Here is an 18,870-nt window from a genome sequence, read left to right as displayed (position 1 = left end):
AATATTTTGTTGTATCCCAATGGAAGAATGTTGTAAGAAGGACAGCTGTTACAGAACCAACTGTTTTAAGAGGTGGTGTCTTGGGAGGGTTCAAGCAGGCTCAACAACCAACAACTACATATGCTTATGAAGAGATTCCTACATTGAGTAGGTGTCCTCTGAGTCCCTCCATACTATCGGAATCCAGGAAATCAGTATATTACTGACATATTTCAGAGCATTTAAATATACTTTTCTAGAACCTGTTCATATATACTGCAAATGTAAACAAGCATTCAAACTCACTTTTAAACAAGGCAATATCCCTCAACAACCCCCTACACACCAGTCACTTGACATATATGGCACACAGAATAAAAAGGCAAGTATTTATATAAACAGGTGATAATGTATTCTAAATCTGTTCAATATAGATGTGTATACCATATTTAAGGGGAAATTTTCCAAGCTTGAGAGAGACTACTAGAAAGAAGGGGAATATTTCTTTATCTGAGACTAGAGGACAGGATAAGAAAAATGGTTTAGAAATAGGTAGTTTAAGGAAAAGAAAAGGTGGGTTAGAATCAAAAGGACGTTTTTCTCAGTGAAAAAGGCGAGAGTCATCTCTGCCACCACTGAATCAGATTCAGGAGCAGACATATTTGCAAACCCCCCACAATCCTTACTGCAGATGTCATCACCACATTCTAGAGCTGAGGAAGCTGTAGCTCCAGGAGGTTAAGTAACCTGCCCAAGGTTACACTGCACTAATAAGCAGTGGAAACTAGGCCTGTGACAGAACTGTTTTGGCTCCAAATCTTTGCTCTGCCTTTAGCTGAAATTCTATAAACTATGCATCTGAGCATGAGGGGACAGTTGGGGCTTTAGAAACATAGAAGAGATCCAGGCCAAGCTCAGGTGGTAAGTGAATGACAGGCCCCTCCGCCTCAGGAGGGCAGCAGAGAATACAGAGGAACACTGCTACCTGCAGTGGGTGATCTACAGGATGCCCAGCTCCCCTCACCAGAAAGAAGCCCCTGCCACGGAGTGCCTGTGTCTCTTCTGACCTGGCACCGAACTCAGCTTTTCAGGTATGACCCACAAAGGGACCCAGGAGAGGACCAGAAATGTGATCATAATAACTCCCTTTCATTTGGTGGCTTGTCATCCAGGATGACAATGAACCAGAAGTGTGGTATAAGAGAAAAAGGTCAGGCTTTAGGGTAACACAAATTCAGATGTGAGTGGCGACCAAAGATACATTTAAGGTCACTGTGGCAGGGTTGGGAAAAATCACACTCTGAGCCCGCTTCCTCACTTAGAAATGGGTCTTGAGCCCAGGGCAGTTTTTGTGGTGGGGACTGAAGTATACTTCCTTCTTCCCTCTTAAATACACTTATTTTGGCCACTTAAATAATTCTGTTGTATTATCAGGTTGGAGGCACACAAATGTTAACTGTGTATTTAAAACAACTACATTCAAAACTTGTGACCCTCCCCCCACCACGAACACCACCAATAATGGGTGAATGCAAACCCTGGGCTCTAATGAGGTCCCTCCTATCTACTTCTTTTCTCCTCATTTGTCTTATCACCTTTACCCTACTCTTCACCTTCATTGCAACCTCTACTCCTCTGACCTCCCTGACCTCCAGGTGATAACCTTTCTTGTGGATTCACACCTTTCTTTATCCAACCTGTGGTCCAATCACAACTGCCACCATCCTTCCACCCCCTTAAATCTACCTGCTTCTGCTGCATCCACCAACTACTCCCCAATCTAAAGGATAACTTCCAATACTCATTCCACTTCTGCTCTGGAGCAGATTGGATTTTCCAAAGATAACCACCAGATCCTCCATCCCATGTGCTCTTCTGCAATGTGACCCTGACACACCCCATAAAGAGGTGGAGTCTATGTTCTCACCTCTCAAATCTGGGCAGGCTTGTGACCAATAGAGTAAAGCAGGAGTGATGCTGTGCAACTTCTGAGGCCAGGTCATAACAGGCCATGGAGCTTCCTTCCACATAGATCAGTTGAAACATCTGCTCTCTGGCTGCTCTCTCAGGAAACTCTCTCTTGGAACCCAGTTGATGTGCTCCAAGATGGCCAAGGCATGTGGAAAGGCAACATGCAGGTGCTCAGGTCAACAGCCCCAGCTGGGCCCAGCCTCTGAATCATCCCAGCCCAGGTGCCAAAGAGATACATGAAAAACCCTCTGGATGACTCTGGCCCCCCAAATGCCCAAGTCTTCCTAGCTGAGGCTCCAGCATCACAAAGCAGTAGAAAGATAGGACAGCCTGCTGTACCCTGTCTGAATTCCTGACCCATCAAATCCATGAGCACAACAAAATGCTGGATGTTTCATGGTAGTAACAGATAAGTGGGAAATACTTCCAGGGGAGGAGTGGAGAAGGCCTCAGACTCTACTAGGCAATCCTTTTGCTGCTCATCACGACTCCCCTTGCACTGCCCCCCAGGAGCTATCTTAAACCCTTTTCAATCCCCTCAACCCCCTTTCTAATCTCAACCTTGTGATTCTTCGCAGATCACCTTAGTTGTTTCAACCTCCATTCCACCTCTTTACTCATGCTTTTCTTTGTCCTCTCACCCTTGTCTCAAAGGAGAGTGTTCTATCTTCTATCCTGCTCAAACCCGCCATCATGACCTTTCTGGTTTCTCTCTTCTCCAATTGGTTTTTCTCAATCTCTTTCCCCAGCTTTCCTTCTTCCATCTAATCCCTAAATGGTGACATTCCCCAGGGACTTTTCCTTTCTCCCCATGTTTTCCCCAGGTGATTCTATGTCCTCCCATTGCTGGGTCCTGGAAAGCAACCCCTGATGTTTCCACAGAGAATTCAAAGACAAGGTGCTCAAAACTGAGCTCATATCTTCCCAGACTTGGATCAACTATGCACCTACTGTCTTTCAACAGAGTGGGTGTGTTAAAAAGCAGAATCTGAGATCAGATTGCTTGTGTTTGACTCTCAGTTGCACTACGTCTAGCTGTGTGACCTTGGACAAATCTCTTGACTCTCCTAAGTCTGTTTCCTTATTTGTAAAATGGGAATGATAATATCTACCCACTAAGTTGTGAAAATTAATCAAGATGATGCTTGCAGAAGTGGTCTGGCTCATGTCACATGCCCTCTTATCAGCAGCCACTGCTGTTCCTGTCATCTCTGCTTCCAAGGGGCACCCAGTCCTTCGGATCCCACCTCTGAAGCATCTCCTCCTCCACCCTCCATCCCTAGGGCTACTGACATATTTCAGGTCTGTATCAGGTCTCTTCTGGGCTGCTACAACACATTTCTATCCTGTCTTCCAACCTCCAGCCTCATCTCTCCCTACAACCTATCCTCCAGTTATGTTCATAAAATAAAATCTCATCATATCATTTTCTTGCTCAGCATACTTTGAAGGCTCTGTGTCTGAAGGATAATATCCAGGCTCCTTAGCTGATAAAGACCTTTGTAGCCTGCCCCCTTCTCCACTTCATCTCCCACCACAGCCCTTCTTGCCCACACTCTGTACACCAAACATGCCATGACCACTTAACATGTGGGTCCTTTCATCTAAAATGTCCTTCTTTCCTGTTTGCTACCTGTTGAAATCCTAAATGTTTTTCAGAGCCCAGTTCAAATGTCCCAAACTTTCCTCAAAAGTCCATCCATATTCCCACACACATTTCCCACCACCACACGTGGTATATTTTATTAGTCAGCGAGGTATGGTTGTAGCACTACCCACCCCCCTTTTTTGCAGGGAGCCAGGAGGGCAGGAACTGTATCTTAATTACCTCTGCATCCCTGGTCCCTGGCATATCATGAGTGGTGGAGCCCTAGGATACACCCTCAAGTCTCCCTGCAATAGAGAAGATTGTAAAACACTTGGGTTTCAAAAAACTTCTTTAGCTACAACAAAATAGCATTGTCCTATTGACTGGGTTTTCAAACTATAACTTATGTGTGAAACCAAGGGAGGAGTTGTTTATCTGCTGTAGGATCTATATTTTCTGTAGCAAACTAGATAACTTAACTAGTATGATCAGTTTGTTTAAACACCATAGATGCAGGGAGCAGTGAATGGGAAGTGGGATTTGGTGAGTTTATACAGGAAGAGAGTATAAGTTATTTGTGGGGGCCCCCGAAGAGCTGGGGAGAAATGCAGAAGTGCTGGACTTCCCATATTGCTGATTTTCCCACAAACATTGAGGACTACCAATTTAGTGGGCCAAGCCCTCAATCTGGGGGCTTTCCCCTATGAGGCTAGTTGCCGCAAGGGAGAGACTAAGCCCACTTATAATTGGGCCTAGAAGTCCCCCCCCGAGAGAGCCTCTTTGTTGCGCAGATATGGCCCTCTCTCTCTAAGCCCACTCGGTAGGTGAACTCACTGCCCTTCCCCCTACGTAGGATATGACTCCCAGGAGTACGAATCCCCCTGGCTATGTGGGAAATGACTCCTGAAGATCAGCCTGGACCCAGCACTGTGGGATTGAGAGGATCTTCTCGACCAAAAGGGGAAGAGAGATGAAACAAAATAAGGTTCCAGTGGCTGAGAGATTTCAAATGGAGTCAAGAGGTCACTCTGGAGGGTATTCCAATGCGCTACGTAGATATCACCTTTTAGTCTTGAGTGTGTTAGAATGGCTAGAGGGAAATACCTGAAGTAGTCAAACTGCAACCCAGTGACCTTGATTCTTGAAGACAATCATATAACTAAGTAGATTGCAAAGTGTGACCATGTGACTGTAAAAACCTTGTGGCTCGCACTCCCTTTATCCAGTGTATGGACAGATGAGTGGAAAAATGGGGACAAAAATTAGATGAAGAAGAGGGTGGGATGGAGGGGATGGAAAGATTTAGGTGGTTTTTTTTTTGCTTTTATTTTTATTTTGGAATAAGGAAAAGGTTCAAATATTGATTCTGGTGATGAATGCACAACTGTATGATGGTGCTGTGAATAACTACACTGTGGATGACTGTAGGGTGTGTGAATATATCTCAGTCAAACAGTATTAAAAAAAGTAAATGAACAATGAGAGGAAGACGGGAATGGGCTGTTTTGAATGTTCATTTTTATTTTACTTTTTGGACTAATGAAAATGTTCAAAGTTTGACTGTGGTGATGAAAGCACTATATGATGATACTGTGAACAGCTGATTTACATTTTGAATGATTATATGCTATGCGATAATATCTCAAAAAAACTGCATAAATAAAGTATCGTCCACCTTCATCTAGCTATATTTCCAAGCACGTCACCTTAAAAATAACATCTTAACTTCACTAAAAATGGTAAAAAGAATGTTTGTTTATCCCAATTCATATGATTCGCAGAGAGGAACAAAGCTAATAATTTCAACATAGAGAACAGGCATCAAATAGAGGACAAAATTCTCTAATGCCCCGGCTTCTCTCCCTCTAAGGTACGCCAGGATCTCCACATATACTATATTTGTGCCAGGAACACAAATAGGTCCATTCTTTTGGAGTGAACAGAATAGTCTGTCAAAGCATATCAGAGAAGACGTGATGTGGTTCCCTTTACCAGCCTCAAACGGCATCAGAACAAGCACCAACAACCCTGATCTTGGCTAGCCAAACAAGAGAACTTTCAATACCTGGCCCTCTGTGTTTCTAACAGATGAAGATCGCTAAAACTGTGCTCCCTACCCCCTACCCTTATGCTGTGTTTGCAGCTATGGAAAACAAGCACCTTCTAGTTCAAATACTTCATTAGGAATGCTAACAAAGCCCACTCCTTTACAACATCCTAATAGGAATATTGGCAGAATAGCAAGGGCCAGAATGGATTGGTTTTTAGGAAAAAATGAATTTTAAAAACTATAAGTTTAGAGGCGGGGCAAGATGGAAGACTGGTGAGCTGTATGTTTTAGTTACTCCTCCAGGAAAGTAGGTAGAAAGCCAGGAACTGCGTGGACTGGACACCACAGAGCAATCTGTCTTTGGGCATACTTCATACAACACTCATGAAAATGTCGAACTGCTGAGATCAGCGAAATCTGTAAGTTTTTGCGGCCAGGGGACCCGTGCCCCTCCCTGCCAGGCTCAGTCCCGTGGGAGGAGGGGCTGTCAGCTCCGGGAAGGAGAAGGGAGAACTGCAGTGGCTGCTCTTATCGGAAACTCATTCTACTGATCCAGACTCCAACCATAGATAGACAGAGACCAGACACCAGAGAATCTGTGAGCAGCCAGCCCAGCAGAGAGGAGACAGGCATAGAAAAAAAAAAACAACACGAAAAACTCCAAAATAAAAGCAGAGGATTTTTAGAGTTCTGGTGAACACAGAAAGGGGAAGGGCGGAGCTCAGGCCCTAAGGCGCATATGCAAATCCCGAAGCAAAGCTGATCTCTCTGCCCTGTGGAACTTTCCTTAATGGCCCTGGTTGCTTTGTCTCTTAGCATTTCAATAACCCATTAGATCTCTGAGGAGGACCCTTTTTTTTTTTTTTTAATCCTTTTTTCTTTTTCTAAAACAATTACTCTAAGAAGCCCAATACAGAAAGCTTCAAAGACTTTCAATTTGGGCACGTCAAGTCAAGAGCAGAACTAAGAGAGCTCTGAGACAAAAGGCAATAATTCAGTGGCTGAGAAAATTCACTAAACACCACAACTTCCCAAGAAAACGGGGGTGTCCGTTCACAGCCACCATCCTGGTGGACAGGAAACACTCCTGCCCATCGCCAGCCCCATAGCCCAGAGCTGCCCCAGACAACCCAGTGTGACGGAAGGGCTTCAAATAACAGGCACACACCACAAAACTGGGCGTGGACATTAGCCTTCCCTGCAACCTCAGCTGATTGTCCCAGAGTTGGGAAGGTGGAGCAGTGTGAATTAACAAAGCCCCATTCAGCCATCATTTCAGCAGACTGGGAGCCTCCCTACACAGCCCAGCAGCCCAGAACTGCCCTGGGGGGACAGCACTCACCTGTGACATAGCACAGTCATCCCTCAACAGAGGACCAGGGGGTGCACGGCCTGGAAGAGGGGCCCACTTGCAAGTCTCATGAGCCATACGCCAATACCAAGGACTTGTGGGTCAGTGGCAGAGACAAACTGTGGCAGGACTGAACTGAAGGATTAGACTATTGCACCAGCTTTAAAACTCTAGGATCACCAGGGAGATTTGATTGTTAGGGCCACCCCCCCTCCCCGATTGCTCAGAAACACGCCCCACATACGGGGCAGGCAACACCAACTACACACGCAAGCTTGGTACACCAATTGGGCCCCACAAGACTCACTCCCCCACTCACCAAAAAGGCTAAGCAGGGGAGAACTGGCTTGTGGAGAACAGGTGGCTTGTGGACGCCACCTGCTGGTTAGTTAGAGAAAGTGTACTCCACGAAGCAGTAGATCTGATAAATTAGAGATAAGGACTTCAATAGGTCTACAAACCCTAAAAGAACCCTATCAAGTTCAGCAAATGCCACGAGGCCAAAAACAACAGAAAATTATAAAGCATATGAAAAAACCAGACGATATGGATAACCCAAGCCCAAGCACCCAAATCAAAAGACCAGAAGAGACACAGCACCTAGAGCAGCTACTCAAAGAACTAAAGATGAACAATGAGACCATAGTACGGGATATGAAGGAAATCAAGAAGACTCTAGAAGAGCATAAAGAAGACATTGCAAGACTAAATAAAAAAATGGATGATCTTATGAAAATTAAAGAAACTGTTGACCAAATTAAAAAGATTCTGGACACTCATAGTACAAGACTAGAGGAAGTTGAACAACGAATCAGTGACCTGGAAGATGACAGAATGGAAAATGAAAGCATAAAAGAAAGAATGGGGAAAAAAATTGAAAAAATCGAAATGGACCTCAGGGATATGATAGATAATATGAAACGTCCAAATATAAGACTCATTGGTGTCCCAGAAGGGGAAGAAAAGGGTAAAGGTCTAGAAAGAGTATTCAAAGAAATTGTTGGGGAAAACTTCCCAAATCTTCTAAACAACATAAATACACAAATCATAAATGCTCAGCGAACTCCAAACAGAATAAATCCAAATAAACCCACTCCAAGACATATACTGATCACACTGTCAAACACAGAAGAGAAGGAGCAAGTTCTGAAAGCAGCAAGAGAAAAGCAATTCACCACATACAAAGGAAACAGCATAAGACTAAGTAGTGACTACTCAGCAGCCACCATGGAGGCAAGAAGGCAGTGGCACGATATATTTAAAATTCTGAGTGAGAAAAATTTCCAGCCAAGAATACTTTATCCAGCAAAGCTCTCCTTCAAATTTGAGGGAGAGCTTAAATTTTTCACAGACAAACAAATGCTGAGAGAATTTGCTAACAAGAGACCTGCCCTACTGGAGATACTAAAGGGAGCCCTACAGACAGAGAAACAAAGACAGGACAGAGAGACTTGGAGAAAGGTTCAGTACTAAACAGATTCGGTATGGGTACAATAAAGGATATTAATAGAGAGAGGGGAAAAATATGGCAAACATAAACCAAAGGATAAGATGGCTGATTCAAGAAATGCCTTCACGGTTATAATGTTGAATGTAAATGGATTAAACTCCCCAATTAAAAGATATAGATTCGCAGAATGGATCAAAAAAAATGAACCATCAATATGTTGCATACAAGAGACTCATCTTAGACATAGGGACACAAAGAAACTGAAAGTGAAAGGATGGAAAAAAATATTTCATGCAAGCTACAGCCAAAAGAAAGCAGGTGTAGCAATATTAATCTCAGATAAAATAGACTTCAAATGCAGGGATGTTTTGAGAGACAAAGAAGGCCACTACATACTAATAAAAGGGGCAATTCAGCAAGAAGAAATAACAATTGTAAATGTCTATGCACCCAATCAAGGTGCCACAAAATACATGAGAGAAACACTGGAAAAACTAAAGGAAGCAATTGATGTTTCCACAATAATTGTGGGAGACTTCAACACATCACTCTCTCCTATAGATAGATCAACCAGACAGAAGACCAATAAGGAAATTGAAAACCTAAACAATCTGATAAATGAATTAGATTTAACAGACATATACAGGACATTACATCCCAAATCACCAGGATACACATACTTTTCTAGTGCTCACGGAACTTTCTCCAGAATAGATCATACGCTGGGACATAAAACAAGCCTCAATAATTTAAAAAGATTGAAATTATTCAAAGCACATTCTCTGACCACAATGGAATACAATTAGAAGTCAATAACCATCAGAGACTTAGAAAATTCACAAATACCTGGAGGTTAAACAACACACTCCTAAACAATCAGTGGGTTAAAGAAGAAATAGCAAGAGAAATTGCTAAATATATAGAGACGAACGAAAATGAGAACACAACATACCAAAACCTATGGGATGCAGCAAAAGCAATGCTAAGGGGGAAATTTTTAGCACTAAACGCATATATTAAAAAGGAAGAAAGAGCCAAAATCAAAGAACTAATGGATCAACTGAAGAAGCTAGAAAATGAACAGCAAACCAATCCTAAACCAAGTAGAAGAAAAGAAATAACAAGGATTAAAGCAGAAATAAATGACATAGAGAACAAAAAAACAATAGAGAGGATAAATATCACCAAAAGTTGGTTCTTTGAGAAGATCAACAAGATTGACAAGCCCCTAGCTAGACTGACAAAATCAAAAAGAGAGAAGACCCATATAAACAAAATAATGAATGAAAAAGGTGACATAACTGCAGATCCTGAAGAAATTAAAAAAATTATAAGAGGATATTATGAACAACTGTATGGCAATAAACTGGACAATGCAGAAGAAATGGACAATTTCCTGGAAACATATGAACAACCTAGACTGACCAGAGAAGAAATAGAAGACCTCAACCAACCCATCACAAGCAAAGAGATCCAATCAGTCATCAAAAATCTTCCCACAAATAAATGCCCAGGGCCAGATGGCTTCACAGGGGAATTCTACCAAACTTTCCAGAAAGAACTGACACCAATCTTACTCAAACTCTTTCAAAACATTGAAGAAAATGGAACACTACCTAACTCATTTTATGAAGCTAACATCAATCTAATACCAAAACCAGGCAAAGATGCTACAAAAAAGGAAAACTACCGGCCAATCTCCCTAATGAATATAGATGCAAAAATCCTCAACAAAATACTTGCAATTCGAATCCAAAGACACATTAAAAAAATCATACACCATGACCAAGTGGGGTTCATTCCAGGCATGCAAGGATGGTTCAACATAAGAAAAACAATCAATGTATTACAACACATTAAAAACTCGAAAGGGAAAAATCAATTGATCATCTCAATAGATGCTGAAAAAGCATTTGACAAAATCCAACATTCGTTTTTGATAAAAACACTTCAAAAGGTAGGAATTGAAGGAAACTTCCTCAACATGATAAAGAGCATATATGAAAAACCCACAGCCAGCATACTACTCAATGGTGAGAGACTGAAAGCCTTCCCTCTAAGATCAGGAACAAGACAAGGATGCCCGCTGTCACCACTGTTATTCAACATTGTGCTGGAAGTGCTAGCCAGGGCAATCCGGCAAGACAAAGAAATAAAAGGCATCCAAATTGGAAAAGAAGAAGTAAAACTGTCATTGTTTGCAGACGATATGATCTTATATCTAGAAAACCCTGAGAAATCGACGATACACCTACTAGAGCTAATAAACAAATTTAGCAAAGTAGCGGGATACAAGATTAATGCACGTAAGTCAGTAATGTTTCTATATGCTAGAAATGAACAAACTGAAGAGACACTCAAGAAAAAGATACCATTTTCAATAGCAACTAAAAAAATCAAGTACCTAGGAATAAACTTAACCAAAGATGTAAAAGACCTATACAAAGAAAACTACATAACTCTACTAAAAGAAATAGAAGGGGACCTTAAAAGATGGAAAAATATTCCATGTTCATGGATAGGAAGGCTAAATGTCATTAAGATGTCAATTCTACCCAAACTCATCTACAGATTCAATGCAATCCCAATCAAAATTCCAACAACCTACTTTGCAGACTTGGAAAAGCTAGTTATCAAATTTATTTGGAAAGGGAAGATGCCTCGAATTGCTAAAGACACTCTAAAAAAGAAAAACGAAGTGGGAGGACTTACACTCCCTGACTTTGAAGCTCATTATAAAGCCACAGTTGCCAAAACAGCATGGTACTGGCACAAAGATAGACATATAGATCAATGGAATCGAATTGAGAATTCGGAGATAGACCCTCAGATCTATGGCCGACTGATCTTTGATAAGGCCCCCAAAGTCACTGAACTGAGCCATAATGGTCTTTTCAACAAATGGGGCTGGGAGAGTTGGATATCCATATCCAAAAGAATGAAAGAGGACCCCTACCTCACCCCCTACACAAAAATTAACTCAAAATGGACCAAAGATCTCAATATAAAAGAAAGTACCATAAAACTCCTAGAAGATAATGTAGGAAAACATCTTCAAGACCTTGTATTAGGCGGCCACTTCCTAGACTTTACACCCAAAGCACAAGCAACAAAAGAGAAAATAGATAAACGGGAACTCCTCAAGCTTAGAAGTTTCTGCACCTCAAAGGAATTTCTCAAAAAGGTAAAGAGGCAGCCAACTCAATGGGAAAAAATTTTTGGAAACCATGTATCTGACAAAAGACTGATATCTTGCATATACAAAGAAATCCTACAACTCAATGACAATAGTACAGACAGCCCAATTATAAAATGGGCAAAAGATATGAAAAGACAGTTCTCTGAAGAGGAAATACAAATGGCCAAGAAACACATGAAAAAATGTTCAGCTTCACTAGCTATTAGAGAGATGCAAATTAAAACCACAATGAGATACCATCTAACACCAGTTAGAATGGCTGCCATTAAACAAACAGGAAACTACAAATGCTGGAGGGGATGTGGAGAAATTGGAACTCTTATTCACTGTTGGTGGGACTGTATAATGGTTCAGCCACTCTGGAAGTCAGTCTGGCAGTTCCTTAGAAAACTAGATATAGAGCTACCATTCGATCCGGCGATTGCACTTCTCGGTATATACCCGGAAGATCGGAAAGCAGTGACACGAACAGATATCTGCACGCCAATGTTCATAGCAGCATTATTCACAATTGCCAAGAGATGGAAACAACCCAAATGTCCTTCAACAGATGAGTGGATAAATAAAATGTGGTATATACACACGAGGGAATACTACGCGGCAGTAAGAAGGAACGATCTCGTGAAACATATGACAACATGGATGAACCTTGAAGACATAATGCTGAGTGAAATAAGCCAGGCACAAAAAGAGAAATATTATATGCTACCACTAATGTGAACTTTCAAAAATGTAAAACAAATGGTTTATAATGTAGAATGTAGGGGAACTAGCAATAGAGAGTAATTAAGGAAGGAGGAACAATAATCCAAGAAGAACAGATAAGCTATTTAACGTTCTGGGGATGCCCAGAAATGACTATGGTCTGTTAATTTCTGATGGATATAGTAGGAACAAGTTCACAGAAAGGTTGCTATATTATGTAACTTTCTTGGGGTAAAGTAGGAACATGTTGGAAGTTAAGCAGTTATCTTAGGTTAGTTGTCTTTTTCTTTCTCCCTTGTTATGGTCTCTTTGAAATGTTCTTTTATTGTATGTTTGTTTTCTTTTTAACTTTTTTTTTCATACAGTTGATTTAAAAAAGAAGGGAAAGTTAAAAAAAAAAAAAAAAAAGAAAGAAAGAAAAACAAGGAAAAAAAAATGATGTAGTGCCCCCTTGAGGAGCCTGTGGAGAATGCAGGGGTATTCGCCTACCCCACCTCCATGGTTGCTAACATGACCACAGACATAGGGGACTGGTGGTTTGATGGGTTGAGCCCTCTACCATAAGTTTTACCCTTGGGAAGACGGTTGCTGCAAAGGAGAGGCTAGGCCTCCCTATATTTGTGCCTAAGAGTCTCCTCCCGAATGCCTCTTTGTTGCTCAGATGTGGCCCTCTCTCTCTGGCTAAGCCAACTTGAAAGGTGAAATCACTGCCCTCCCCACTACGTGGGATCAGACACCCAGGGGAGTGAATCTCCCTGGCAACGTGGAATATGACTCCCGGGGAGGAATGTAGACCCGGCATCGTGGGACGGAGAACATCTTCTTGACCAAAAGGGGGATGTGAAAGGAAATGAAATAAGCTTCAGTGGCAGAGAGATTCCAAAACGAGCCGAGAGGTCACTCTGGTGGGCACTCTTACGCACACTTTAGACAACCCTTTTTAGTTTCTAAAGAATTGGGGGAGCTGGTGGTGGATACCTGAAACTATCAAACTACAACCCAGAACCCATGAATCTCGAAGACAGATGTATAAAAATGTAGCTTATGAGGGGTGACAATGGGATTGGGAAAGCCATAAGGACCACACTCCACTTTGTCTAGTTTATGGATGGATGAGTAGAAAAATAGGGGAAGGAAACAAACAGACAAAGGTACCCAGTGTTCTTTTTTACTTTAATTGCTCTTTTTCACTCTAATTATTATTCTTGTTATTTTTGTGTGTGTGCTAATGAAGGTGTCAGGGATTGATTTAGGTGATGAATGTACCACTATGTAATGGTACTGTAAACAATCAAAAGTACGATTTGTTTTGTATGACTGCGTGGTATATGAATATATCTCAATAAAATGATTAAAAATAATAATAATAATAATAATAATAATGTGTTTTGTTCCACTCTATCAAAAAAAAAACAAAAAAAAAAAACTATAAGTTTAAAAATTCAGCTGTATTAATCGAACTCAGCCATTACTGCTTAACTGGCATTTCAATATGACCTTTGGCCCACATAAATCTATTTTCTTCATTCTAAATACAGTTGATTGTTGAAAAAGACGACAAATACATTTTCAAAGTGGAACTATCCAGCCAGTGTCCTGGCCAAACTTACCCCATGAATGCTGCTGAGAAATGACTCCAATAACTATCACCCTAAATAAATGCTGACTGACCACTAAAGCTTTGGTAACAAATCAATGTATCAAATTTATTGAATACAGAGAAGCCTTCTGAAGTTCCACATTTCAAAATCTCCCCAAGTCCAGGGAGATTTTAATACATGTAGCCAGGACAGAGAAGAAAGTAGGTGGTTAGTAAGTATCTGCTAAATGGCTGAATGAGTGAGTGGTCAAATCACAACATGTGACAAATGCAGAACAGTGAACAGAGAACAGGAAAAACTAGTTTCCCAACTGCTCAGGAATCACAGTGTCACAGTCATTTGTTTTTTTTCTCTTTCACTCTGAAATCCCTCTCTGCATGTGGCTTTGTGGCACATTTCTGGCACAAAGACTGATGTGCTGCTGCTATGTTAAACAAGTTCAAAATCAAATGTGAATGAATAAACAACAAAGGCAAAGCAGTTCTGGGTCCCAGTAAACAACAGTTCAAATTTGAAACGCAGACATTAGAACCGAAAGAAGCAGACTAGAAGCTGACCTGCGATGGTGTGGGGGAAGAAGATGGTAATAAAGGTCCCTTCTACCCAAATCTCAGTTATCCAGCAAGCTGTATCTGGTAAGCTGGACTCAGGATCTGCTCTACCAAACATGCATGCTCATGGCACTGTTACTGCCTCGTGTAATTTAAAGCCTGTCAAAGACAGGTAGAGAATATAAGGCCCAGAGCAGAACCTACAAGAGCAAGCCTGCAGCTGAGAGGCAGTCACTGCAGAAGCAAGCTTCATGCTGAGCCAAAGACAGCTCTGATGTCACCAATAAGCCCCACTCGAAACCCACCATCAAATGGCACTGACTTGGATTTTTCCAGTGTTGTTCCTTTCCAAAAGCATGGGTAATTAAGAATTTAAAGAAAGTTGATTAAAAAAAAAAAAAACTAACAAGCTAGATTGGTTTATTTTTTCACCAAAGTGTCATGAGTTAATGAACAAGTCTCTTTGTTCTGGAACTCTGTGGATGACAAATTCAGGAACTTCCTAGCATCTTCAGTTTTAAAGATAAGAGAACCAATCAGAGACTTCTGAGGCTGTGGAGTGACAGGCACCAGCTCCAACCCTATGCAGGGCCTGAGTGTCGGGTATGGATTATCCGGGGCCCAAGCCCAGCCCCGCCGCCTGCCCCACTGGCTAAATCAACACGTATTAACAATCCACTGGCAGGGAAACAAAAAGGAGAAAGAAAGGCAAAAATCAAAGAACTTATTCAAAAAGTTAGTCTTTAGTAACTAATAAAAAGTCTGCTTGCTCTTAATTAAACCCACAAATATTTTATTGAACATTATCTACTAGCTGCTATAAAAAATGCATAAACTATGTAGGAAGCAGGACCCCTAACTTTCGGGCACATCAAGGTGGAAAGGAGCCAAGTGAAAGATCACCCACAGTATATTTAAGCAAACATCAGAAGAAAGTTAAAAGGAGTACAAGACTAAATGCCAAATGGTCAGCAGAGTAGCAGGTTCTGGTTCAAGGCAGGACCACATGACTGGTGGGTGGATGGTCCTACTCCAAATGCACATTCTGTCTCCCAAATGTAGGGCAGGAGCACTACAGGGTGAAATCCTTCTCTTAGGATTTCAATTGGTACAAGTCAATGCCACTGCTGCCCGAGCCCATGTCCCCATGGATATCGATTATCACGCTGACACCCCTTCCCACCCCGAGTCTAGTAACAACCCCCTTGATGTCAGCCTTCTCAAGATCCTCCTCCACCTCAGGAAAGACTGTTCTTGCTAAATGACCCCATAGGACCTCCCACCCAAGGCCCTCGGACAGTTACCTCTGGCTTGCTGTCAACCACATCCACCTCCAGGCTGACTTCTGCTTGAAGGATTTTCTGCTTGGCTTGCTCCACTGCCGAACTGAGCTTTTGTATGTAGGACTGAAGCTCTTCTGGGGAGTCCATGTTCAGCTCTATCAGAGCTTTGTGAAACTGATCCATATGACCATCCTCTAGAAGCTCCTGAAATCAGAGCAGTCACAATTCATCCTCAAAGACAAAAAGTGCAATCACAAACAAGGAAAAACAAGTGGCTTAGAAGCCGAACAGAGAAGAGTTACAACAGAAGATGGCCCCCAGAACTCACATAGCCTGCCCCTCCACAAAAATCACACCTCCATCTCCCAAGTTCCAAAAACTGTCCACCTTTCCAGTTTTTAAGCACCATCTGATCAAGCAAAACTAATCTTTGGTGACAAATATCAAAACTTTTACCTTTTGGGTTGGGGGGAGGTGTTTTTGGGTTGGGGGGAGGTGGGAAGGTTATTGATGAGACGAGACATGAGGGAAGCTTTAGGAGTATCAGTAATGTTCTGTTCCTTGATCTGGGAGGCAGACAGATGGGTGTGCTCACTTTGTAAAATTTCATCAAGCTGTACACTTAAGATTTGTGACTTTGTATCATGTGTGCTATACTTAAAGTTAAAAATGCAATAAAGGAAATTATAAGGCAAAAACAAACAAATTAACGAAACCAGAGTCCACAGCTCTACAAAGCACTTTAAAAATCTCTATTCTGACAATTCCCCTGGACTCCTTCTTGACCCCAAGGGTGACTTAGACATCAATGCATTCTATGGCTGGAGATCCCTGTGCAGGGCAAGGCTGGGGGTCCACCCCGGTATCTGCTATTACTTGCACATAGAGCAGTCTGTCCAGCCGCTCCTGGTCAAGCTGCAGCTTCTCCTCCCGCCGACGGGCATTGAGCTCCTGTAGCCGCCGGAGCTGCTGCTGCCGCCTTTCCTGTTTCTCCTCAGAAGTCAGAGTGCTGCCGAGGAGCTTGCTGGAAAAAGGGAGCTGCATCTTGTGGACGTTGTTCTCATAATAATCAGGGCATCGCCATTTCTGCAATTCTTCAAAGAAATAATTTTGGAAGTAAGAAAACAGAAACATTATCAAAACAGAAATTTAAAAGTCAATACCAGGGTTCCAGCCCTGGGTAAGATGGAGAAAGCCCACTCCACCCAATCTCTCCAACTGAAAGCAGCTATAAAACCCGGACGTAACGTCAACAGACGTGCTCGAAAAAGATTGCTGCATAAAGTTTTTCAGACAGAAGGGAAATGATGCCAGAAGGAAACTTGGACCATCAAGAATGAAGGAAGAGCAATAGAAAAGATGAAGATCTGGCTAATTATAGTAGACTACTTCCCTCTTGAGTTCTTTAAAATATGTTTGACAATTGAAAGCAAAAATTACAACACTGACAGATTTTCAACGTCGGCAGATGCTTCTCCTGGGGAATTCATCAAAACCTTCAACGGAGTTTCTAACTTGCGGCTTGCCCTACGGAATTCAGACATGCCAATCCCCACAGTTGTGTGTGTCAATAACTATAAAAACTCTCATAATATTTACATATATACACATACATATGTGTGTATGTGTGTGTGTATATATATATATGTATATATATATCCATATCCTGTCAGTTCTGTTTCTCTGGAGAACCCTAACTAAAACATAGACACAAATCAAAAGAAAGTTGGAGTAGCTATATTAATTCCAAGTAGCCTTCAAAGCAAAGAAAATTACCAAAGATAAAGAAGGATATGACATAATGAAAATGGGTCAATTTACCAAGAAGACTGAGAGTCCTAAATATGCACCTAACAACAGTTTCAGAAATATGAAAGTAAAAACTGACAGAAACAAAAACAGAAACAGGCAAACCCACAATTATACCCGGAGACTCCTCTCAATAATCAAGAGCTAGGAGATGGAAAATGAACAAAGATACAGAATAACTGAACAACGCTATTAACCAATAGAGCCCAAAAGACATTTAAAGAACACTCGACCCAACAACAGCAGAATATACATTATTTTCAAGTGCATATGGAACATTCTCCAAAGTAGACCAAATTCTGGCTCATAAAACAAACCTTAACAAGTTTTAAGGAGAGAAAAAAGGGAAAAATCTTAATTAGAGCCCTTGGAGATTGGTTCTCTAACAAGACCGACCTTCCAATAATTTTTCACCACTCTACTCTTCCAAGCCTCAAATGAAAGAGCAATCATGTAGGCACAGATTTGTCAGAACATTTCAGTAATACCCAGAGGCTTCTCTAGGGAAAGCATACAATAAAGTAATAGCATATGATAAAGTGAGAGATTATTAGATGAGTCAAAAGTATTGTCACCCCCCACATTGCAATTTCATGTTACCTCCCTGCAAGGCCAATTAGCAAAAAATGTTTGAGAATCCAGAGCTAACAGGACTGTTCATTTGACTACATATTTTCTGTAGTCCATAGAATTTCTACAAAAAAACAAAACTACTGTGATGGTTAGGTTCATGTGTCAACTTGGCCAGGTGATAGTACCCAGCTGTCTGGTCAAGCAAGCACTGGCCTAACAATTGCTGCGAGGACAATTGCGGCTGGTTAATAAACCAACAGGCTGGTTTATTAAATCAGTCAATTGGCTACAGCTGTGACTGATGACTCACGGAAGAGCATGTCTTCCACAATAAGAGAATGCACTTGGCTGGATTTAATCCAATTAATCAGTTGAAGACTTATAAGCAAGACAGATAGAGGACATTCACTTCTTCTTCAGCTGCCCAGCGAAGCGTTTCCTGAGTTCGTCAAAGTTGCTGGTTTGTTTCCTGAGGAGTTCATCGGACATCTTCCTTGGAGTTGATAGTTTGCTGACTGCTCTACAGCATTTGGACTCGTGCTACCCACAGTTGCGTGAGTCACTTTTATAAATTTTATAGTCATAGATACCTCTCATTGATTCTGTTTCCCTAGAGAACCCTAACTAAGACAACTACTTTTCAGGGAGCTTTTCAAATTTAAGCAGATTTAAAGCAAAGAACAACATTTTAAAAATTGTTAGTAAGAACTAAATTCAGATTCCTAATTACATTCTCTGTTCTATGAAAAACATGTAAGTG

General features: G+C 41.5%; 1 protein-coding gene across 2 annotated transcripts in view; it reads right to left on the bottom strand.

Moving 5' to 3' along the window:
- The window catches only part of ACTR5 (actin related protein 5), a 59,571-nt gene that overhangs the window by 15,058 nt on the left and 25,643 nt on the right, over nucleotides 1-18,870 (bottom strand). For both annotated transcript variants that reach the window (XM_037812025.1, XM_037812024.1), the window contains exons 4-5: nucleotides 16,605-16,822; nucleotides 15,750-15,932 (exon numbers count right to left, since the gene is read on the bottom strand). In XM_037812025.1, coding sequence (XP_037667953.1) covers nucleotides 15,750-15,932; nucleotides 16,605-16,822 — 401 coding nt within the window. The remainder of the gene's footprint in view (nucleotides 1-15,749; nucleotides 15,933-16,604; nucleotides 16,823-18,870) is intronic.

The sequence above is a fragment of the Choloepus didactylus genome, chromosome 19 (genome assembly GCF_015220235.1).
Source record: "Choloepus didactylus isolate mChoDid1 chromosome 19, mChoDid1.pri, whole genome shotgun sequence".
NCBI lineage: Eukaryota > Metazoa > Chordata > Mammalia > Pilosa > Megalonychidae > Choloepus > Choloepus didactylus.
Note: the sequence above shows the minus strand (reverse complement) of the source record. Positions and strands in the feature narration are given on the sequence as shown.